Genomic DNA, 25448 nt, shown 5'->3' on the forward strand with positions numbered 1-25448 from the left:
TCCTCAGAGGTGATATCATCATTGCGAAAAACCCAAGTGACCCCAAATCAAACATATGTAAAAGAGTAATTGGCTTGGAAGGAGATAAAGTCTGTACAAGCAGCCCTTCAGATTTTCTTAAGACCCACAGTTACGTAAGTAGCATTGCTTATCATTCTTTTTGAGGATACTTGTAAAGCACCTTTTTGTTTGCATGGCTTTAAATTTAATTCAGCATTTCAGGTGGTAAACGTTCAGTTGCAGTGGGTTGTTTCCCCTTCAGCATTTGTACAGTAACATTCGCTGAAAGGGAATTTCGCAGGCCCTTTTTCCCACTCCAGCCCACCACACACATTCCTTGAAGTTCCATGGGACAAGTTATAAGATCTCTGCTGAAGAACCAAAACATGTCAAAGTTAAGCATATCCACATTTACCAAAGACTGACTGGATATTTCTGGGTTGAGGCCAAGATCTATTCTTAAGCATGACCCTTCAGGCAAGGAAAAATAGTTGTAAAGTAGGCAACAACTTTTGGGGATTGACTTACGTTAGGTCAACTTTTTAGCACCTGAATTTATTGTAACTTCAGAATGAATAGAGCAAAAATCCTGTTTGGTATATTTTACATTCCATATATAAATAAAATTCCTGTTCAGCGTGGCAAATGGGTGCCATTTTTGAGTACATGGTAACCATGGTTTCTATTTAAATGGTTTTCAGTTTTGGCTATATTAAAAATTTTACTACATGAATTTATATAGCGAGTCCTTTTCTGTGGAATCCATTTTAAAAAATCAGATTGAATAAGTTCTGCTCTCATAATCTACTTTATCTTGCTTGATCCCTGGAGTAAAAAGAATAATGTCGTGTTTGACATGACACCACTTTGTTATGGAGATAAACATGCAAGGCCCTAAGAAATGGAGGAGTATCACTATTAGTCTCAAATTCATTACAGGATTAGACAGGATAAGATGTGCAGTGTTAATGTGGCAGGGTTAACACTGCTGTATCATTCAGTCAATAAAACTCACAATGTATACAGGATTAACACCAATATTGTATTAATTATTTTCCTATTTAATTTACTGACAAAAATACAGTGATTCCAGTGAATTCTATTTTAAAGCATTATGTGTTCATGCTTGTTCATGAATTCTGATGAAACAATTGAGGAAAGACAAATGGAAACTGAAGCTCATTTCTGGAAATGCAATGAATATAAACTTTATCTGGTTTTGGCTTTGGAAATATGTCGCCATGTCAACATTATACAGCTGCATGGGCAGCTTTGTGTTAAGATAGGACTGGGGGATTTGAAATAAAGCATGGCTTTAAATGTTTCTTGCATTTAAATGGAATGGAACACCTTGAAGTTTGAAAATACTAGGAAAGGAGAGGGACCTAGAACAGCTGCGACATCACATTTCACCTTGGAACTAAGGCAAGGCCTCACACATTTTCTGAAGTCTCCAATGTCTTTTCCATTTACTAGAATAAGAACATCAACAACCACATATAACTTTCATATTTTGGCATACGCCTGCCAAATTTTAAAGATAAATGCAGGGGGTCTGTGCAAGAAGGGCTTTTAAAGTTTGTTTTTTTAAAAGTCATGCCCTCCCTCAACCTGTGTTTTGTGGCCAATTTGCTGTATTCTTTGTTGTGTGTTGTATGACAATGTATGCTGTGTAACACAGAGTTAGAGAAGTGCTTGATACAAACTATATAAACTGTATACTTATAAAGCCCTCAATGACCCAGTTTAATGATTTGTAACAGCATACTAAAACAAAATGTGTTTCGGTTATTCACTTCAATTAATATCAGAATTAGGGTTGCTTTAGAAAATGTATTGGCAACAAAACTTGGGTTTCCCCCCATAATTGTATTAAGTGCATTTATTGCAGTTCAAATTTAGAACTATATATATATATATATATATATCAAATAATGAATATTGTATTGTTGCATTTGCCTGTGATTTAAAAATGTGCCTGTGTTACAGTCTGTTTACCATATGTTCAGTCGGTGGTGTTGCTATTTACAAACTGAAAAGGCAAGCTGGAAAATTGTAATAAACTAGGTTATATATCGCAAGGCACTGATATGCTCAGCCCTTTTGTCACTTCAACAGAAGAAGGGTCTAGTAATGTCACTTAATACAGATAGGACCTGTAAATAAGGAACCTGCTTTTTGCAAGTCGTAGTGATAAAAAGCTGAGATACAACTCCATTTCTCAGCAACACTCTACTGATAATCAATTACCACACACTGCTAATGCCCTGACAACAGCTGATGTGGAGAAAAATGTTTACTTTGTGCTAAAGTGAAGTTCACTGAGGAGATGACCTGCCCTGTTCATCCTGTGGCTATCTCTAAAGCTAACACAGGCTGAAGATTGAGTGTCTTAATATCTGCAAATCTGAGAACAGGTTTTATTCAGCTCTTTGTTACATTCACCAATGTAGGCTCCTAGGCTTGTAATATTCAACATGTACAGTAAATATCTCCATATTCAATAGGAGTTTCTCTGGAAGCAATATGCTTAAGAGGTCTGTGAAGATTCTGACGTGAGAAACAGGGCTGCTGTTTGGGGCGTGGAGGTAACAGGGGTTCTTGTCAGGAAAGATTACTGCAAAATCAAAAGAATAAGCATTATTTTTCCATAAGCCATTTGTTAATTGTATGTTTACCTTGTAGATATTGAGATAAGGGAGCACCAGTTCTACAGGTCTCCCCTTCAGCCTACCTATAACTTTTTACCAGGCAATTATTGTTACATTATTGTTACTTTAAAATCAAATTTCTTTCAAGTCATACATTTCCCAATACATAATAAAATAAGAAGAGCCCTGCTGGATCAGACTATATCTATACCTATAGGAAGCCCGCAAACAACTCATTCAATGCATGATTGAGTTAGTTATAATTCTATAAAAGTATAATCCTTTTCATAAGGGACGCGGGTGGCCAACCCCCTGCCAAGCAGGAAACATCACCAAAGCATTCTTGACAGATGGCTGTCAAGCCTCCGCTTAAAGACCTCCAAAGAAGGAGACTCCACCACACTCCTTGGCAGCAAATTCCACTGTCGAACAGCTCTTACTGTCAGGAAGTTCTTCCTAATGTTTAGGTGGAATCTTCTTTCTTGTAGCTTGAATCCATTGCTCCATGTCCGCTTCTCTGGAGCAGCAGAAAACAACCTTTCACCCTCTTCTATATGACACCCTTTTATATATTTGAACATGGCTATCATATCACCCCTTAACCTTCTCTTCTCCAGGCTAAACATACCCAGCTCCCTAAGCCATTCCTCATAAGGCATTGTTTCCAGGCCTTTGACCATTTTGGTTGCCCTCCTCTGGACACGTTCCAGCTTGTCAGTATCCTTCTTGGTAAATGGCGTTTCTGTGCGCTGCTCTGGTTCGCCAGAAGCGGCTTAGTCATGCTGGCCACATGACCTGGAAGCTGTCTGCGGACAAACCCCGGCTCCCTCGGCTTATAGAGTGAGATGAGTGCCGCAACCCCAAAGTCATCCGCGACTGGACCTAATGGTCAGGGGTACCTTTACATTTACAATCCTTTTCAGTAGGGTGGTGGTATCTCCATGTATCAAATAAGTTACATTGCACTGAGTTTTGCTGCAATATTTTAAGTTCTTGTTTTTATAATCTGTCCTCACAAAATTGCTCTCTCCCCCCCCCCCGACCAATTTGTCCATCCAAATTGGCTTGTGTTATTTGATTTCTTTTTGGAAAATGCTTTCTGATTACAGCTGGCAACATATACACCCTAAAAGAATAGACTTATTTCCAAGCATGCCTATGCCAAATTTGAATGGTTTGGCTTTCTTATCCATTCAGGGGGAATTGATTGGTTGCTTCAATATGGTGGCAATTCCTTTTCTCTTTCATTTAGATAGAACATAGTAAAAGTACTTCACCCAGGTTCAAAGACTCCAAATATTTTTCTTTCCCAGATCATCTACAAGTTTTTTGTAACATTATTAATATCTTTTATTATGTTGTTATGCATACTTATTTCTCTTATAGGGGGTGCTTAGTCCCTTTTCATAACTATGCAGAGCTTAAAAAAAACAAGGCCAGGTGGGGAAAATGGAATAGGAAAAGATTTTTAAAAATACAAACATGAACTTGGTTTTACAAGTTACGAAGGATTTTGGAGAGCTGGTAAAGAGAAGATTAATGGTTGAATTATTCAGCATGGAAGGGATAATGTTAGTAGATTTATGGTTAGTGTCCCAAAGGCCTAATCTGTAAATAAAATACAATGACCACATAAGAGCTTGCCAACGCAGAGATAACAATAAAAGAATAAGGAGCTGCTTCAGTGTATATATAGACCTAAAGGATATCAGTCTTAAAAGGGAGAGGAGAGCAATACAATATACTGTTAAGTAATAATTAACGTTTGCCTTTAGACAGCAGTGAAAAGTTTCTATATTGCTTTAAACCTTCCATGTATGGGTCCAAATAACATCTATGCAACAGTCAATTCTACGGACTATCCCACCTTCATTTAAGCTGCAATTTTAGCTGCAATTTTGAATGCAGTGGATGGAAGAAAACTAGATATTCCACTTTTAGGATTCTGTTAGTTGTGCCAACTGAGTTCACTAGCACATTCATATACTTCCTTAATCAGCTCTTTCTAAATATACACATACTGCATGATAAACACTCTCCAAAATAATTATTATATACCAAGAGTAATAAATGAGTAAATGATTTATTTAAAATCATACTACATAGAAGATTAAAGATGACAATTCAGGGAATAGGTTTTGTGATAAGTGAGCAGAACCTTTGATAAGCCTGAGCCATTAGCATCTAGGTCCCCCTGAAGTCATGTGGCTTATTCCTAGGTAAGTGCACCCTAAAGGCTCACTGTACACACACACTACATATTGAAAACATACATTTACTACATACTTCACAACATAATGCCTCTTAATGCTAACAATTTGATTATTTTACAGACTAGTGTAAAGACTAACTGATGTAATAAAAACCACATGGTGGTGGTTTGCTAAACTTACATGCATCTCTAGAGCAAATGTCATGTAGAAGTCCTGGGACCATTTAAAGAGTAAAACAAAATAATCTGTACTCCATGTGACCTGAAACATACAGGAAAATCTATTACTTTTGGGTTTTTTTTTAATTATTAGTTTGTATATATCTTAATTATGTGCAATTTAACTAATCAAATATATAAATTTCATTAGTACCCAGTAAATTTGTTATTTGATATGGCAGACTCTTTTATCATGTTTCACTTTAATCAAGAAAGGTAACACCTGTGGTTTATTCACAAAAGCTTCTTTTGTCAGATGAATACCCACAGGCAATGAAGCAATTACATTTGTTCCTTGTACCACTTCGACCTCCTTAGGAATAGATGAGAACTTTTTGGCTTTCATTCTTTTGTCCAACAGCATGTCTAGCTTTTGTCATTGAAGGAAGCCACTGAAATGTAAGATAACAGAGAAACAAAATAAGTTTCTTTTTAAACTCAGAGCTCTGATATCCTTCACGGTGTTAAAATGTGTTGGGCCACCCTTTGAAGAGGAAAGAGCGGTGAACACTTTTTGAAAGAAACAATCATTAGAAAGCAAATAGTTGATTTTCATACTTAAAATTAAAATGATAAGACATACATCAGCAATACAGTAGTTCTTTTTGTGGACCTTTGTAATTTTGGGTGTATTCAGTAATTTAGAATGTATGCCAGGTTTCCCCCCCCCTAATGTTGTTCCAAGGAGCATACAATAAAATACAAAACATTTAAAGTATCAAATTAAAACAAAAGAAAACAGTAAGGTAAACATATTGGTAGCCACAAAACATATTGGTATCCACTAAAATTTCCTAGGAAGGGCAGCAAGTTCTTTTTGGTGACTAAGATGGTCAGGAAGGCCTGGCAGCTAAGCTGTAAATCCTTGTCTGTCATCTTTAGGATATGAAAGTTTCCGCAATGTGTTGCTCCATGTGTGGACTCACCCGCTTGCCAGCTTTGCTTCAGTTTCCAGGAAGGGTGATGTGGCAGTTGGAAGTAGCCCCAGCATGGGCTTTCACCACATGGTACAGATATTCTGACATTACTGGAGCAGAACAGGAGAGGGTACTCCAGGAGTGGGCAACCTGTGGCCTCCAGAAGTTGTTAAGCCACAACTAGAACTTCATCCTTGGTTGTTGGTCATGCTGGCTGGGGCTGATAGGAGTTGAGAGTCCAAGGACACTTGGAAGGCCCATAGAATAGCCTCCCCTGCTCTTAGGTTACTATCAGAAGAGGTGCACAGAATAGCCAGTGGTTTTACTGCCTGGGCTACTAATAAATTATCAAGTGTGCCCATCACATAGTTCTCATCTCTCCCTAGAGAGGTCAAAGTGTCTCTTATGTGGTCGTAATCTAGAGATTGTGATCTTGCACTTACAAATGGAGCTTTCTTTAATAGCAGCTCCTAGATGACTTGGCTATGCATTATGCAAGCTGCCATACTTTCCCCACCCAACTCTCCCATCTCTGCCCTGACCTTCGCATATAAAAAGTAGGGGCTGCATTTGGGCAATTGTATTGCGTCTTAATAATCCAGCCTTGCCAGAGAAAGCAAAGAAAGGTGTGTTGGGCTTCTGTTGCAAACTTCAGACATGGGTCCAAATGCAGCCCTCTAGGCTTCTGTCTGGCCACACCCTCCACAGACCACACCCCTTTTCAGCCCAGCTCTGTGGTCTCCTCAAATGCTTTTGCCTAGCTGGAATGGGTCTTTGAATGTGATAATGCCTCTTGTCTGACTGAAGAGATGGAGGTGAGGGAGGAGTGTGCAGAAACTTCAGACTTCTGTGTGGTTGGAAGATAGCATGCTGTGCAAAGTCAGGTGTCACACCATGCCCACTTTTGCCTTTGCCACCACTTTAATGCACCCTGTTTAGAAATTCACCCATCACATTCCCCATTCCTGTTCTGGGCCAAGACATAGAATCACAGAATTGTAGAGTTGGAAGCGACCCTGAGGCTCATCTAGTCTGCAATTGCAAGAATCTAAAGCATCTATAATGAGAGCTGGACCATAAAGAAGGCTGATTTCCGAAGAATTGATGCTTTTGAATTATGGTGCTGGAGGAGACTCTTGAGAGTCCCATGGACTGCAAGAAGATCAAACCTATCCATTTTGAAGGAAATCAGCCCTGAGTGCTCACTGGAAGGACAGATCCTGAAGCTGAGGCTCCAATACTTCCTCATGAGGCCACCTCATGAGGAGAGAAGACTCCCTGGAAAAGACCCTGATGTTGGGAAAGATGGAGGGCACTAGGAGAAGGGGACGACAGAGGACAAGATGGTTGGACAGTGTTCTTGAAGCTACGAACATGAGTTTGACCAAACTGCGGGAGGCAGTGGAAGACAGGAGTGCCTGGCATGCGCTGGTCCATGGGGTCACGAAGAGTCGGACACGACTAAACGACTAAACAACAACAAAGCATCCATGACAGTGGTTGTCTGTACCTTCATTATTAAGGATGGTGTTCAACTAAGGTTTACTCATTAGACTAGGCATAGGCAAACTCTGCCCTCCAGATGTTTTGGGACTACAACTCCCATCATCCCTAGCTAACAGGACCAGTGGTCAGGGATGATGGGAATTGCAGTCCTGCATTAGACCCATTGGAATTAATGAACATTATGAAGTTAGATCCATTTATTTCTGTGGGTCTACTCTGTGTAAAACGTAGTTGAATATATACCTAATTGTGACACAAAACCAATTGTTTTTAAGTGCATTGACTTTGGGCCTGCTTGACCTCAAGAGTCTTACCCAGTGTCTAGGAGACAGAACCTATTCAAATAAACAGAAGATTTCCTGGTTCGCACATTATCTTCTCCCTGTGGTGAGAGAATGAGACTGAAACTTGCTTCTGCTCCCAGCTTGAATAGAATTCAGGGCCAAATATTGTCCGAACAAGCCCTTTGTCAATTACATGTATGTTAGTGTTGAAGTTAATAAGGCCATTCTTACTGCTTGGCTGTAAAAATGTGATAGAATAGAGTTAGCTAGTCATGGATTAAACATTAAGCTTATTTTCTTTTCAAAAAGATTTAAGCAACCCAAAGGCTGGATCTAAGTGTGAGGAACATGTTGGCTGTGACAGTTAAATAGATTTACAGTGCAATCCTATGACTCTTTACTCAGAAGTACAGTAACTGTCTTCAGCAGGGCTTACCTGCTAGTAAGTGTGCTTCTCAAACTGTAAAATATTTAGCTGTTTTAGTATATGAATGTGAAAATCCTTGCATGGTGTATTTTGAGTTTTGTCCTGTATGTTCTGGATAAATGTGTACAATTCTGAAATGTTTTCTAGTTACTAATGGAGTTGTGCCACTGCTTCTCAGTTCTCACAGAGCCAGTTTAAAGCTGGACCTATAGCATGCAATATAATAGCTCATGCACAGTCCATATAGACAGTAAAAGGTCTCTGTCATATGATAAGGTCACCATCATTAATTTTCAAATTATAAGGAGAGACTTGCCAGTTTGTGATGGTCATTATTGCAATATTATGTGTTGTGGATCCTGCCTGCACATAGGCTGAACTGTGATCTTAATTAGAACTTTGACAAGCCCTCCCTGATAAAATGATGAGATTATTCGTAATTGATGTCACAATCAATTACCATTTAGTTCATCACAAGCTTACTAACAGGTCTAGCCTTAGTGCTGGCCCCAGGATGTTGATGAGTGTGTGGCTGCCCTGTTCATGCTGTTACTACGACAGCAGGGCAGAATTTCAGTCAACATCCTAATGACCTCTTTTGAAGTCTATTAAATTAATGACCCTGTCACATTGGCCTAACCTCCTACATCTTCATTTGGAAGGTTTTTTTTGTGTTACAAACTAGTGTTTTTGGACCACGTGAAAGAACAGATACTTCGGGGAGGGGGGCGGTTCTCTCTCTCATATCTATGTCTGTTTTAAAGAAGTGTAACATTATTAATTCATTGCAAGTGTGTGGTGAAGGATAAAATTAGATTGTATTGGTGGGAAAATTTTGTATATTCTTTCCACTATATATTTGTTATTTAATTTTGATCTTTCTCAGGTACCTAAAGGACATGTTTGGTTAGAAGGTGATAATCTCAGGAATTCTACAGATTCCAGGTGTTACGGTCCTGTTCCATATGGGTTGATAAAAGGACGCATTTGCTTGAAGGTATACTCCTGCAATCTAAAACGTGTTAATTTGACAGTTTTTATAAGTCTTGAGGCCCTGAACTACCACGATGAGACATTTTCATTATCTAGTGAAGCACAGGGACCAGGGTGTTAAAATGTTATAGGAGAGCATGATCTCCTCAAATGACTACTGCATTTAAAGATGTATAAAGCATTAGCCAACTGAATCTGAAACCCACCCAAGTAACAACAATGCAAACATGAAATCTGTTTTACTTTAGGTCGCTGTACCCCTTTTTATGGGCGGTATATGGAAATGTAACATTAGAAAGGAGATACGTTTGTTTTCCAGGCTCTTCTCAAAACACATCAAATATATAAGAAATGTTCTATGCCGCTCAAAATATTGGCTTGTACCCAACAAGCAATGCACAAAATGGGGTGTTCCAAGCTCTCTCCATGTGGCAGATCCTCCTGAAAAATTGGAACCAGTTGTCGGGACCTTACAGAACAGCATGTGGCAGGTGCAAGTGGAATGCCTTTCCACTTCCACAAGCAGGCACTTGCATGACTCCCAATACAGATCCTTGATGGATCCCACTGCTTTTAAACTTCCATTTATTCCTCTCTTCCTGACTTCTCTTAACCCAGTTATTGATTCATAAGAGGACCCGCACTCTTACCGTAATTTCTTGCCAGCTAACTTGACTCAGCAGCCCTAGATGAAAGACTTTAATGTTCCTGGATAATAATAATAATTATTTTTTACCCTTTAACTAATGGATAATTTTTACATGCTGTTCAGTCTTAAAATAGTCTAAATATTCTAAGTATAGTTTGTTCTTCTATTTACTTAATAACTCTTATCTTTAAAAACGCTTTCCATCAGTTACCTAGATAAGAAGCTAGGTGAATAGGTTTTGAATTTGTTAGATCCCCTTTTTAAAAAATGGTGTTATGCTGGCAATCCTCTAAACCTCCTATAGGAAGACAAATGTTAGGGATGTTTAGAATTAACCCTACCTTTAAAGTAGGCACCTGACTTGGGTGCCATGAAAAGCTAGTAAATATATTGCTATTTTATTTCTACTTTAGAGTCACTTGTGGGGTTTTTTTGCCTTAAGTACCAAACAAAACTTTGACTGGACTTGAATAATTTAGAGGAGGAGCCCCATTTACTGCTCTGCCTCAGGAAGCAAAATGTATTGGGTTGGACTTCATAGGACTGTATTGCATATTTTTGTTGGAAGTGCAGCAGCTTTTGAGTTCCTTAAAAACTCATGAGTATATTACTATCTGGATCATCAAGTTGTTGTTGTTGTATATTAAATTTGTATACCACCCTATACCCACAGGTCTCAGGCAGTTCAGAGGATGAACTCATGATATAAAAACACAAAACACATAATCAAAATATAAACAAAAACAGCCCCCAGCACATTTTAAAAGGACATTGGATGTGAATGTCCATTGTTAAAGTTCAGTTAAAGAGGAACTTTTTGCCTGGCGCCTAAAGGTGTATAATGAAGGCGCCAGGTGAACTTCCGTGGGGAGAGCATTCCACAGATGGGGAGCCACTGCAGAGAAGGCCCATTCTCATGTTGCCACCCTCCAGACCTTGTGCAGGCAGCGCATGAAGTAGGGCCTCAGAAGATGATCTCAGGGTCTGGGTAGGTTGATATGGAAATAGGCAGTCCTTGAGCTATTGCGGTCTTGAGCCGTTTAAAGCTTTATAGGTCAAAACGTTTTCAACTGCACTTTGTTAGTTAGTATCTCTTGTTACCTCTATTTGACTTAATTCCTGCCTCAGCCACACCTCAACTAACTAACTAATACTTGGCTTTCTTTTTTTTTAAAAAAAAATATTTTTATTAATTTTCCAATTAAAACCAATTATATCACATTCAATATTTCAAATTATACACATATATATATCAATCAAACCGAATGTTATGCCAAATCATCTAAAGAATTTTTTATTTGGGTTCCCATGCTTCAAGAAATTGGGAATTCCTCGCAACTGTCCACTGCCGTCTTTTTTCTAAAGTTCAAATCGTCCTCCAAGTTCATAATAATCCAGATCTTCCCCTTACAGTCACATAGATGTTTTCCACTTTCATCCGATTGTTTCCCAGCTGCTGAGATAAATATCAAACAAAGTTTCACAGATGTTCTTTCTCCTGTGTGAGTTAATCAGTCCAGCCTCCCCATAAATCTTCTTAACGGAGCTCCCTGTTGCGTCGAAGCAGCTCGAAGCAGCCATCTTAAAAAGCTCAAATCACTTTCGTTTTCTCTCATAGCCATGAAGATTTACAATCATTATAGAATTTACAGCTTTTCCAGGCAGGAGACCCAAACATCAAACCATAAACTCTTGGTAAATTAATGGATCTCCTTGCCCTATAGCTGAACTTAGCTTCAGGTCGCTGCTCCAATTTAAAGTGCGTCACAGCTCATAAATCCTCCGAACGCGTCCAGAACTCCTTCCGTCCGACTAGGGGGGGGCTTTTCTCATCGGCAACTCCACATCTTTAAAAAATATGCTCAGTAACAACAGTTATAAAGTTCAACTCACACAGTCTTTTGCTTCTCTTTCACTCCAAACAAGCCAGGACATCGCGTCCGGGAAGGTACGAGGCAACAATATGAAGAAAAATAAATAAAAACTCACTTCCCTTATCGCTCCGTCTCCATCAATCCTTCTTCCAGATGCAGTACAATCTTTGACTCCTCTCCCTCAGCAGCATAAATTTCTCAGCAGTAAACAGCGCTTCTTCCCCTCCCTCTGAAGTATGTCCATAGATTTAAGCCTAATTATCTTCTTTAACCATGGAAATCCCCGCCATGCAGATTAGCGTCCAGGAGTCCTGGCCCTCGTAAGTGCTCAGCCCAAGCTCCCCCCACTCCAAAAACAGTCGGAGTGGGTCTGGGGGCATCGCGGGCCAGCGGCCCCTCTCCGTAACCCCCGGAGAGGGTAGGGGGTTGCCATTTACTCCCCTAGCAACCGCCAAATTCCTTACGAAGGTCAGAGAGATGGAAAACAGGTCCGCCATTCCTGCAGGCGGAAACCGGAACCCCACTAATACTTGGCTTTCAGAGGAATGCCTATGACCTAAGCCAGGCTTCCTCAAACTCGGCCCTCCAGATGTTTTTGGCCTACAACTCCCATGATCCCTAGCTAGCAGGACCAGTGGTCAGGGATGATGGCAATTGTAGTCTCAAAACATCCGGAGGAAGCCTGACTTAAGCACACCACCTGCAACTAGGGTTTAATTTCCAAGCAAAGGGTCTGCTGGTTTCTCTTTAAGGTTTCCAGACTCAAAAGAGAGCAGGGCTATTAAAGGCACAGAAGTCCTATCCTCTATTGAGTCTGGCAACCCTACCTGCAACATAGGCCAGTCACATCTGATATTAATGAAAATTATTCAAAGCCAATTCCTCCAACCTGGATTGGTGAGACAGAAGTCCTAACTCAGTGCATCTATAATGCAGTTTCCTTGCTTCTGGTACTACATGGCCATCTTTAAATGGGGGGGGGGTCTCTTCCATATCACAACAGTTATAAGTGGACCAAAGGTATGGATATACATATTGGTAAAATTCTGCTTTCAGCAGTCACAGTTTATTCCTCTTTAACACTTGAACTGAGGAAAGGGTGAAATAAGAGACAAGAAAGAAGCAGAAGAAAAAAGATGATTGCTCTATATCTTAAGTAATTTATTCATTTTATTTTTACAGCTCTGGCCTCCGACTGATTTTGGATTCCTACGTTCAAGTCCCAACAGTCACAGAATTTGTAATGACTAAGTGAATTAGGCAGAGTCATCTATGCTGACTTCTTTACCAATTTTTAAAAGGCTAGTAATGTATTTTGATATAAAATAAACAAGAACATCGAGACGTTCCTTGTAGATGTAAGGGTCATAATACTGGGAAATAACGTTGCTTCAGATATATAACAATTTCCATTTATCCCATTTATAAATCCTTCTAACAGCCTTACGGAGTTATGCCTTCTTTCATTATGGTTCTCATATCATGCTTACTTGTTTCCCCTTAGAACCACACATTTAGAAACTAGTAGGAGTCCTGAAGGCAAGGGTTTGTTATACAGTTTTAAACAGATGGGTCTTAAGTAACATGGCATATACTAGAAAGTTTATCAGATTTTTCTAAAAAGGGCAATACAATTTCACAGGTGTAACATTTTTCAAAAGCCGGGAATAAGCAAGTGCCAGCCTATTAGGAAATTATTTGCAAGTGCTCTTTAAAGAGCAGGATTAGTATGCTCTGGGGGCTGGATTGAACTAATCCACCACAGCTAGCACAAGCATTCCTACTAGCAGAACATGGCTTTCCCCTTCTCTTTCCCCTGTGCACCCCACACCACCCCAAATACACTCTGGAGGGCTGGGAGAACCCCCCAAATGGCACCCAGGGGGAGGAGATGGGGGATTGTTCCATATGTCAAACAGAAATGCTTGCGTAAGTTGTGAGTCGACTGTACTACATATTGTACTGGATTGGTTTTGAAATGGTGGCATGTATGCTTTCAGAAGCCCACTTTTCAGTTTAAGATCAGTATTCCAAGTCCTGTTCATCTTCGGTACAGGATGCATTATCCTCAGAAAGGAGTAATCATGATACCAGAATAGGAGGCTAATATTAAATGGTGTTCACTCGTGCAAGCTGAAGAAATGTAGTGTTTAAATCTCATACACTAAGATATGGACAATTCAAATTAAAAAACATTTGGAGCATAATTTGCGTGGATTTTAAAAAGGAATCTCTGATGCAGAAAGAAAACTTGTTTGTACTGACATTCTTAACAGTTAGTGTGCATTTTTCTACTATGGTATTTACTGACATATTAGTTGCCTAACACAATACATCTTTTGTGTTTCCCATATCCTTTGCGGTCATCGAAGAATCTCTATAAGTAATGAGCAAGTATCACAGCATACTAGTGAAACCTCTTCAGCTTCTTTTTTGGAGACAGTGTATTTTCCACCACATCGACATATGAGAGAATAACTGTGATCATCTGTTGAAACAATACACAGAAACAGTAATGAGTTCCACTGTAGTTTTGAATGCTACCCAAAAGCTACTTACAAAGTGTGTATGTCAGCTTACGTCTCAAGAGTTACCATAAATGTATAGTAAACTATTTTTGCAACTGAATTACATTGTAGTAGGAAACGCTTAATATGAAAATTTCCTCCATGTGGTAGGATTTTAATAAGAAAGTTAAATTATACTTTTACCAAAAAATAAATAAATAAAATCAAGACAAACTCTTATTACTGGACTAGTTCTTAAAACCTGCAATATCTAAATAGTTTCTTACAATGCTGAGAACTAATGAAATTTAATGGATTTCAGTCATGCTCAGAAGAAGAGGGATGAGATTTAAGTTTCCTCGCAAATCTCTGTAGGAGCTTCAGAGAAGAAAACCATAGTAAAAGAAGAGAAGAAGAGTTTGGATTTGAAATCCCGCTTTATCACTACCCAAAGGAGTCTCAAAGCGGCTAACAATCTCCTTTCCTTTCCTCCCCCACAACAAACACTCTGTGAGGTGAGTGGGGCTGAGAGACTTCAGAGAAGTGTGACTAGCCCAAGGTCTCCCAGCAGCTGCATGTGGAGGAGCGGAGACGCGAACCCGCTCTTAACCACTACACCACACTGGCTCTAGTAAAACAGTTGTATATGTAGGCTTCAACGCATTCATGACTTAACCATTATATTCAGTTGTCTTCTTGCATCTGCTTACATTGAAGGGGGTGATGATGGCCATTTGAATTGAATACAGCTTATTATTGCTGTAAATTGAATATATCCCTGTATTATACCTGTACAAGCTCAGAGAGGGAACCAAGTAAAGGCTGACCTAGGAATCCCAACGCAGGACCTGGCTCACAGTCCAAACTGTCTCTATGCACCCTGCGTCATTCCCTGTCCATCTGCTTATTATCCTCCCCGGCTATGCCAGAGGCCCCAATGATGTAAAAACCTTGAGAAGGAGGCATTGCATAGAACTGACAGGAAGACAGAGCAGCCTTGTAAAATGAAAACATTCCTGGCAATGTAAAATGAAGACATCCCTGGCAAGGATCCTCTTATCAGAGGGAATGATGCTTCAGCGCCGTAGACACGGATCTTACCCAAGGGCACCGGAGCCAGCCAGAGATACGAGTTCGACAGTAATTGACGACACGCATAGATGATGGGGGGGGATGCGCAGATCACCAAGGTGCCCTATAGTCCTGTTTATGTTACCCTTGCCTTTGCGTCTATGTTTTAGACCCTTTGCGTCTAGGTTTCTGACCCTTTGTTTTAGAAAAACATAGTCAGAAAAAGGTATAAGAACTGAGTTTGAAAATCAGTTTCTTGTACTGTACTTGCTTTGTGACTTGCTCACCAAGTGCCTTTGCATGCAAATAAAGCCTTTCTCCTTTAGAGAGAAACCTCGGAGTCTTCATTGACTGCTTCCTGTCATTCCTTACTGGGCGCAACACAGAATCCGGCTACAGCAATAAGGCTGCAACATGATTACAACCCCTTCAGCATTCAGCAACAAGCAGCCCCTCTAAATTTCATACTACTAACAAAAAAAAATCACACCAAGCCATGCATATGCAAGGCTATGTATCATTAGAAAATGTTATTGAAAACTAAATGCCCAGTATCGTAATGCATTTCTGTAAGTCTATGATGTATGTGGTACAATGGAGGCTTCCTTATCACAAAAGCACCACAGAACTGGGGGGGACGGGGGGAGGGACAAACATAGAAACAGGCAATCAAAATAATCAAGGGGCACTTCTGGATTTTTAGGTTTAGAAAAAGACAACTGAAGGTTGTATGGCAGTGGTTTTTTAAACTGAATTGGAGAAAGATTCCTCCTCTCATAACCCTAGAACTAAGGGTTACTCAGTGAAACTGATTGCCATAAGATTCAGGTCAGAATACTACTTCACACAATACATAATATATGTAATTACTGTCATAAGGTATGAGAACCATTGGCATCTATACCTTTAAAAGGGGCTTAGACAATATCATGGTTGATATGGCTGATATCCACGGATTGATCAATTGAGCCTCCAGGGACAGAGACTGTCTCTGAATACCCTTTCTCAAGGATGCAGCCAGCAGTGAAGGACTGTTGTCTTTATGCCCTGCTTCTGGGCTTCTCCACAGCACATGGCTGACCGCTCTAGGAAACAGGTTAGACTAGATGGATCCTCAGTATTTCAACAGGACTCTTCTTATTCCTACATTAACAATTCAGTTTATTCATCAACCAGTTTCACATGATATCTTACTGAGATTCCAGGCCATATCTTCAAGTGACACTTGAGCATCCACAGGCCATCCTTGGGTTAATTCATGTTCTGAGAAAACAAAACAGGCATTCAGTTTGAATAGCGAGATGTGAGACAGAGTTTGTAGTCATATAAACTTTATTATATTTGTTGCTTTTTACAGAGAAGTCCAAAACAACTTACAGCATAAAATTAATTCAAACAATAATAAAACACAGTGCCTAAATACGTTCATTCAAGAACATTTATAAAAGGACATATTACAACCTATGTGCTTCACTATTGGAAAGAACTGGTAAAGCAGACAAATCTCAAAAGTTGACTCCACCTCACTTCTTACAATAAATGAATGGAAGCAAGAGAGGATAGGAAAGACTTAAGCTCTTGCTTGGTAGGAAAATGTCTTCATTGGGCAGGACAGTAATTACAGAGTGCCCAAACGGTTTTAATATTTAAGCTACCATATTTTTCATTCCATAAGAAGCACTTTTTTCCTCCTAAAAAGTAACGATGAAATGTCTGTGTCTAATGGAGTGAATGTGTGGTCCCTGGAGCCGAATTGCCTCGGGGCTAAAGGCAGATCTGCTTTTTTTTTTTTAAAAAAAAAAGAGCGCTAAAGGCTAACAAGAGGGATTGAGCCCTTTGAAAGGAACCCGCTCAGCAGCTGATTGCAAGAGATCGGGGAGGGAGATAAGAGAGCTAGCTCCCTTCCTGGCCCCTCCCAGCCCCTTGCCTAGGCCTCAATTGTTGTCTGCAGAGGGAGATATGTGACTGGCTGATTAGATTATCTGTCTGGAAACTGTAGAAATGGGTCCCTTTCCTTGAGAAACTGCAGAACTGAGTTGAACCCCATAAAAACAGGATTTTTTCCCTTTGCAAGGAAACTCAGCAACTTTGAGCTGATCCTAAAAATGGAGCTTTCCCTCTTTGCAAAAAAGATGCACAACTCTGAGCTGAATCCCCCCCCAAAAAAAACAACAACCCGGGGCTTTTCCCATTTGCCAAAAAGCTGCACAACTTTGAGTTGATCCTCAAAAAATGGAGCTTTCCCCTTTTGCAAAAGAAGTTTCCTCAAATATTTAATGGGGGGCAAAGGCACCTAGGCCTCTAGGAGTTGGCTGCTATGCCTAGGACAATTCAAGAAAGCAAAATATATCCCCCCCCCGGTTTTCCTCCTCTAAAAACTACGTGCGTCCTATGGTCAGATGCGTCCTATGGAACAAAAAATGCGGTACATTTGGGTGGTTACTTGAGTCAAAAGTGTTAAAGCTTTCTTAAGGAATGGAACAAGGCCCTTTCAGCTTTCATCTGCTTCTCTACACACTCATGTCCTTGATTGTCAACAAGAAGTCACAAGTTCAAGCTCCTTGTGTTTTGTGCCTGCCTGATTTTAATTTCTAGCCAAACACAGAGTAGCAAACGTTTATATTCATTATACTGTACATGGATGTACTGACAAATGCTGTTTAGAGCACCCTAGGATTTCAGTTTAAAAAAGATCAGGCAACAGGTGATAAGAAAATTTCTGCTCAAGACAATTCGAGTGGTATATAAGACAGCTTCCTATGCGCCTTTCAAATGTAAGAACTCCAGGGCTAGAAGCAAACATGCGGGTGGGGTAGGGCTCAAAGTGCACTAGAAGTTTCTGTATAAGTTCTCTCCACAGGGCATAATCAGTAATTTATGGTTGAGAATGTTGCTTCTTCTAACACAGCTTAATATCCAACCATTCATAAGATCTGACCACTACATATAGATATTGAGAATTAAGTTTGCACCAATATGCTTTTGAACTGCTAGGTTAGCAAGAGCAGGGACCGAGCAACGGGCGCTCACCCCGTTGTGGGGATTCGAACCGCCAACCTTTTGATTGGCAAGCTCTAGGCTCTGTTGTTTAACAGTAAGCTAAATCCCGGCCATGCAAGTCAGGTTTCTGTTCAAGCCAAGCGAGAGGCAGTATCTCAGTTCATTGACATATTCCAGATAAGCCAAGGCACTCAATGAGGGTACAGATCAAGGATGGTGAGGGGCATGGCCTAGGATGATAGGAAGACCTGGAGGACCTTGTTTGACCCATGGAATGGATGTTACCCACCCTTGACTTAGAACTAATACAGATACTTAAAATCACATTGGTGCTATGTAATATTTTGATCACAGTTGTGCTTTGGTATACAATATTCTATGAGCAAATGAATACTAATTCACTATAACTAGTTTATGGTTACAGATTACTGGTAACAGAATACTGGAAAGGAGCTAAGTCAAACCTAAAACAAATGCCAATCTACGAAGAAAGCAGCTCTCAACTAGTAATATGAATTTGATAAAGTGCAAAAACATAGGGACTCGTACTCACTAAACTGCGAAAACATAGGGACTCGTACTGTAACTTGGCAATTGTGGTCCACATTCTGTCAGGAGTAGTATGCATGCATTGATGACAAACTGTTTTAGAACAAAGGTTATCCTGATGTTCTTCATTTTGGTGCAACCAGTCTGCTACCATAATAGTTAACTATGAATAATGTATTGGTTGTGAAATTAAACACTTATTTTAACTGCCCTCATGTATTGGTGAAAAAAATCTAATTAGCACTTTAATATTAAAGCATGATTTCCCCCCATGCAATTCATTAATTAGCGGCCGATTATCCAGTATCAAGTTGGCCTGTGGTCTCTGCCTCCTTTTTGCAACATTAAATTGTGATTCTAATTTTACCTGAAATCTACACTATAGATCTCCAGGGAATGAGTTTCATCTAAATTAATCTTAATGAAGGCAATTAAAACAAATCAGACAAGTTAGATATAATTACTGGATCAATAAAACCTCTTTGACCTAACCTATTCTGAACACCTCCAGTACATTAAATAGATATATATTAAAACAAAGTTAACCCACTTACATCTAAGACTGAAATAGTAATAAATGAGAATGAGGGGGAAGGAAGCTTTATCTTCTCTTATCAACTTAATCCATCTTGGCAATTATGCTGATGCTCCAAATCACTAGAAGAAATAGTACAGTAGATGGAACCAGTCAAAAATACTAATAAGAGTTTTCCTTCTTCAGTTCCTTCTATCTTTTCTATCCAATTCCATGGATTACATACTCTGTTGTTCTTTGCCAATATATATGTAATAAGATTTGTTGTTGTTGTTTAGTCAGTTAGTAATGTCCGACTCTTCGTGACCCCATGGACCAGAGCATGCCAGGCACTCCTGTCTTCCACTGCCTCCCGCAGTTTACTCAGACTCATGTTGGTGGCTTCAAGAACACTGTCCAACTATCTCGTCCTCTGTTGTCCCCTTCTCCTTGTGCCCTCAGTCTTTTCCAACATCAGGGTCTTTTCCAGGGAGTCTTCTCTCCTCATGAGGTGGCCAAAATATTGAAGCCTCAGCTTCAGGATCTGTCCTTCCAATGAGCACTCAGGGCTGATTTCCTTCAGAATGGATAGGTTTGATCTTCTTGCAGTCCATGGGACTCTCAAGAGTCTCCTCCAGCACCATAATTCAAAAGCATTAATTCTTCGGCAATCAGCCTTCTTTATGGTCCAGCTCTCACTTCCATACATCACTACTGGGGAAACCATAGCTCTAACTATACGGACCTTTGTCGGCAAGGTGATGTCTCTGCTTTTTAAGATGCTGTCTAGGTTTGTCATTGCTTTTCTCCCGAGAAGCAGGTGTCTTTTAATTTCGTGACTGCTGTCACCATTTGCAGTGGTCATGGAACCCAAGAAAGTAAAATCTCTCACTATCTCCATTTCTTCCCCTTCTATTTGCCAGGAGGTGATGGGACCAGTGGCCATGATCTTCGTTTTTTTGATGTTGAGCTTCAGACCATATTTTGCGCTCTCCTCTTTCACCCTTGTTAAAAGGTTCTTTAATTCCTCCCCACTTTCTGCCATCAAGGTTGTGTCATCAGCATATCTGAGGTTGTTGATATTTCTTCCGGCAATCTTAATTCCGGTTTGGGATTCATCCAGTCCAGCCTTTTGCATGATGAATTGTGCATATAAGTTAAATAAGCAGGGAGACAATATACAGCCTTGTCGTACTCCTTTATTCCATGTCCCGTTCTAACTGTAGCTTCTTGTCCCACATAGAGATTTTTCAGGAGACCGATGAGGTGATCAGGCACTCCCATTTCTTTAGGAACTTGCCATAGTTTTCTGTGGTCGACACAGTCAAATGCTTTTGCGTAGTCAATGAAGCAGAAGTAGATATTTTTCTGGAACTCTCTAGCTTTTCTCCATAATCCAGCAGAAGTTTGCAATTTGGTCTCTGGTTCCTCTACCTCTTCGAAATCCAGCTTGCACTTCTGGGAGTTCTCGATCCACATATTGCTTAAGCCTGCCTTGTAGAATTTTTAAGCATAACCTTGCTAGCGTGTGAAATGAGCGCAATTGTGCGGTAGTTGGAGCATTCTTTGGCACTGCCCTTCTTGGGGATTAGGATGTAGACTGATCTTTTCCAATCCTCTGGCCACTGCTGAGTTTTCCAAACTTGCTGGCATATTGAATGTAGCACCTTAACAGCGTCATCTTTTAAAATTTTAAATAGTTCAGCTGGAATATCATCACTTCCACTGGCCTTGTTATTAGCAGTGCTTTCTAAGGCCCATTTGACTTCTAAGGCCCATTTGACTTCAGGATGTCAGCAATCACATTACCTGGGGTGTACAAACCTCCATATCTTTCTGGTATAATTCCTCTGTGTATTCTTGCCACCTCTTCTTGATGTCTGATGCTTCTGTTAGGTCCTTTCCACTTTTGTCCTTTATTATGGTAATCTTTGTACGAAATGTTCCTTTCATATCTCCAATTTTCTTGGACAGATCCCTGGTTTTTCCCATTCTGTTGTTTTCCTCTATTTCTTTGCATTGCTCATTTAAGAAGGCCCTCTTGTCTCTCCTTGCTATTTTTTGGAAATCTGCATTCAATTTCCTGTATCTTTCACTATCTCCCTCGCATTTTGCCTGCCTTCTCTCCCCTGCTATTTGTAAGGCCTTATTGGTTTAGGTTTATTTTAATGACACTTATGGAATTTGGGCAATATTGTATCACAACTGAACCAACCACTGTATATTCCAGGGAATTTGAAGTCTATCACTCATAGACCATAACAAAGTCTTGTCCTATCTCCAACACAACTCAAATCTGTGTGCTTGGGGCTCAGTATGCCAGGCTGTTACAATGGATGAGAGACCTTTGAGAATTTCCCAGATACCCTTTCTGCCTTCTCTTTGCAGGAGAAGTTGGAGAAGAAGAACAAAGCTATGGAAATCCACAGAATGTAAAAAGTGGATCCATATGAACATTTACCAAGAGTTCACCATATGCATGTTACCACTTGGAGAGTACTGGTGAAGCTGTGTAGTAAATTGGTAATCTACCCATACAATGGGTTATATCTAAAAAATTCTATTTCTAAATAAATATTGATTTTACATTGTGTGTCCTTAGCTGCCTTGCTGAATTTTGAGTAATACTACATAGTGGATTTGCAGTTCTTTACTGATTCAGTGAGGAGAGCGCATCAGAGGCTGCTAAAAGGGAAGCCCCCCTATGTTTTATCAGGATAGAGTACTAAAATTATGGGGGATGGATGGACTCCATTTTAGCAAGAGATTGTGATATAATCAGGATCAGAATAAATTCATTTTTATGTTCTTCTTTGGACTTTTCCTCACAATAATTTATATTACGGTAAATTTGCAATTTTTAATCTTTATATGGTTTTCATTGTGTGTATATAATTGGTGTAAACTGCTTTGATTTTTATAATGAAATTGTAGTATACAATAAAAATAATTTAAATAAACAAATAAACAAACAAACAAATAAAAAATGGCCAATTCTCTTTTTTTAAAAAAACATTTTATTAGATTTTCCAATTAAAGCACATTAAACAAAACTAACAAACATTAAACAACAATACCACACATACATCAATCTTTTTAACAATTCTCTCCAAATCTCTTATTCTCAATGCTCCGCCGAGCTTGACTTCCCTCCCTCCCCTCATTTGGTTTTCTATTCAGTTCTTATCTCGCAGTTCCTTTATACCTCCCATTTAAAGTCAATTCGTAGGATTTATTTCAGTCCTGCAAGTGTCTTTAAACTTCTACAGTTCTTTTCCATATAGTCCACAAATTTACTCCAATCTCTTTGGAACCTTGCTTCTCCCTGGTTCCGGATCCTGCTAGTCAGTCTCACCAGTTCCGCATAGTCTATCATTTTTGTCTGCCACTCTTCAATCGTTGGTAACTCCTGAGTTTTCCATTTTTGGGCTAACAATGTCCTAGCTGCAGTTGTCGCATACAAAAATAGTATATTGTCCTCCTTTATAATCTCTTGTCCTATAATTCCTAACAAAAATGCTTCTGGTTTTTTGGGGAAAGTGTACTTAAAAACCTTTTTCAGTTCATTATATATCCTTTCCCAAAATTCTTTAACTTTTTCGCATTTCCACCACATATGATAAAAATCCCCTTCCTTTTCATTACATTTCCAGCACATTCTATTACTCATTCTATACATTTTAGATAATTTCACTGGGGTTAAATACCATCTATACATCATCTTCCAAACATTCTCTTTCAGGGCGGTACATGCAGTAAACTTCAATGTTTGATTCCATAATTTCAACCACGCATCATACTCAATATTATGCCCAAAATCTTTTGCCCATTTTATCATCACATCCTTTGTCAATTCATCTTTTGTATACCATTCTAGCAACAGATTATACAAGTTCACGATTCTATCACAATTCAGAGGTGCTTGCTTAGGAATGGTTGTATTGACACTGCAATCAGAATTGATATTCTTGAGCATTTGGTTGTCATTTTTAAATTATCATAATAATATAACAGGTTGAGATCTTTGTTATTGTGTGTCACCCCTGCTCACGTTTCTCACCATCCCTCCCTCTCTGTTACCCTCACCAACTCACCAACACCCTCCATTTACACATTGTCCAACCCCCAACCCCTCACAGCTTCTTTAATTCCCTACCCCCTTCTACCCTCTCATCCCTCAACAACTCCTTCAACCCCAGCCCTTCAAAACCTCCACCTCAGCTTACACACCAACTCCCCCCCTGCCAACCCCATCCTCTCTGTTAGCCCAAAGTTCTCCTTCACCCACAGTTCACCCCAACCCCCTCACAACCAGTGCTTTTCTTCTAGAAAAAATAAAGAGCCGGGAAATCCTCTCATCTTCCCCATCTTGGAAACAAAGAGGGATGTGTGGAATCCTTCCCAGAATCTTCCATAGGCTTCCAAAACCCAGCACAAATGCAAGTGCAGTCCCAATTCTGCCTGCTAGCTTCAAGCCGAAGGGAGGGTGGGGGGTGAGCAAATGGCTTTCAGGCACTGTGCCAGAAGCACAGAGACAAATCAAATCCCAGACTTCCTACCAACTGAGAAGCTAAGGAGGGAGCAGTGATATCATCTCAAACATGGGAAGCTGTTCTATAAATATTGGTAGACAGACTAGCAATGGATCTCCAGGTTTTCGACACAATTCTTTTGCCCAGACCTTCCTTGAGATATGATGGGAATTGAAATTTTTGCACAGAAAGCATGTGTTTTATTGTGGAGTTCCAGCCCTTCCCCACTGTGAGTGCCTCTGAAGTGCAGCTGTGGGGGCAATTCTCATCCAACCTCTCCAACTCTGAGATAAAGCCTGAGGCTTGTCAAGCCTGGCAGAAGACTCACCATAATGCTGTTTTAGAAAGCTAGTCTCTCTTGTGGCAATGCCCATTGCTGCACCCTAAGTCATCCACCCACTCCTAATTTGGGCAGTTGCTCTCAACCATTGAACGATCAGGCAGGTTTGTCAATAACCTTCCCATTTTCAGTAATCACTTTAACAGCAGCAAGTATTGTTTTGAAAGAACAGGACTATGAATGCCCAGTAGATCTCAATGGATTTAAAATTAGTTACTTTCCTTTAAATCAATTCCTTTCAATAAAATTGTTTTGGTATACTGCAACAACACATCAGCTTTAGCTAAAACCAAAAGTTGTGTATTATATGCATCCTTGCTGACACTCCACTGATTGCAACGGAAGTTGCACACAGCGGCTGCTCCTACCCAATCTCTCTTTTCCAAGTCCCTTCAAGCCTCACTAGAAAAACAAAGGTTGCACAGAATCAATGCCTCTAGATTTCAATCAAAGCAAATTCCACATGCTTTGCTTATCTGAATGGGTAGCAGCACGAAACATTTAAAAAAGCAAATCTGAAAAAGCTTCACAATCTCAAAAATTAAAATACGCATCAACTGTCATTTTCTGTGCATTACTTGTAAGGACATAAAACTTAATTGACTGAACTGACTTTCATGCTAGAGTGTATATCTCAAAGTGTAACTACAAAATGGACAGAACATAAACAAATACATTTCTGCCAATTTTTACACAAGGGAAATTTCTTAACCCCAGCTCCAAGTCAGTCTCTCTCCCTCTCTCTCTTGGCAAAACCAGCTGCTCTTTCTATTAAGCTACAAGCAAAAAAAAAAACTAGTTCAAAAATAATTTTGCTCATTTCAGTTTAACATCTAACATCCCAAATAGCCCATTTTGAAAAAAGAGAGAAATATAGACACCAAATAATTCATGATTAAAAAAATAAGCTTCCATACGCCATATATTATTCCGTTGATTATGTGTATCTGCCAGCCACGCTGACTAAGCTTTTGTTTCTCAAATAAAATTGTGGCAACCTTAACAGCAGGGAACTTAAAACAGCAAGAGAGAGAAAGGTTTGATGGTGTGCCAGCGTACAATGGAAGGGAATTCAATAACATGCTGCAGAGACAGTGAGCTTTTATCAGACACACTGAAAAGTGGTGGTAGCTACACGTCAATGCTGGACCAGAGTGTGTTACCGCAGAGTGCGACTGAGTGTTTTCCCCACAGGCAATACAC

General features: G+C 39.8%; 2 protein-coding genes across 15 annotated transcripts in view; one reads left to right on the top strand and one right to left on the bottom strand.

Moving 5' to 3' along the window:
* The window catches only part of IMMP1L (inner mitochondrial membrane peptidase subunit 1), a 41238-nt gene extending 26759 nt beyond the window's left edge, over positions 1-14479 (top strand). For all 9 annotated transcript variants that reach the window (XM_088653863.1, XM_088653850.1, XM_088653846.1 and 6 more), the window contains 3 exons: positions 8-134; positions 9103-9213; positions 12915-14479. In XM_088653863.1, coding sequence (XP_088509989.1) covers positions 8-134; positions 9103-9213; positions 12915-12983 — 307 coding nt within the window. In that variant the 3' untranslated portion in view covers positions 12984-14479. The remainder of the gene's footprint in view (positions 1-7; positions 135-9102; positions 9214-12914) is intronic.
* DNAJC24 (DnaJ heat shock protein family (Hsp40) member C24) overlaps positions 12885-25448 on the bottom strand; it is a 40041-nt gene continuing 27477 nt past the window's right edge. For 3 of the 6 annotated variants that reach the window (XR_015946347.1, XR_015946345.1, XR_015946346.1), the window contains exons 4-6: positions 16505-16573; positions 16215-16395; positions 12885-14220 (exon numbers count right to left, since the gene is read on the bottom strand). Coding sequence is in view for 3 of the 6 variants with exons in the window: in XM_060275359.2 (XP_060131342.1) it covers positions 14096-14220; positions 16505-16573 (194 nt within the window). In the remaining 3 variants the exon portion in view is untranslated. The remainder of the gene's footprint in view (positions 14221-16214; positions 16396-16504; positions 16574-25448) is intronic. The other 3 variants (XM_060275359.2, XM_035117967.3, XM_060275357.2) reach the window with 1 other exon arrangement.

This window comes from Zootoca vivipara, chromosome 1, assembly GCF_965207765.1.
Source record: "Zootoca vivipara chromosome 1, rZooViv2.hap1.1, whole genome shotgun sequence".
Lineage (NCBI taxonomy): Eukaryota > Metazoa > Chordata > Lepidosauria > Squamata > Lacertidae > Zootoca > Zootoca vivipara.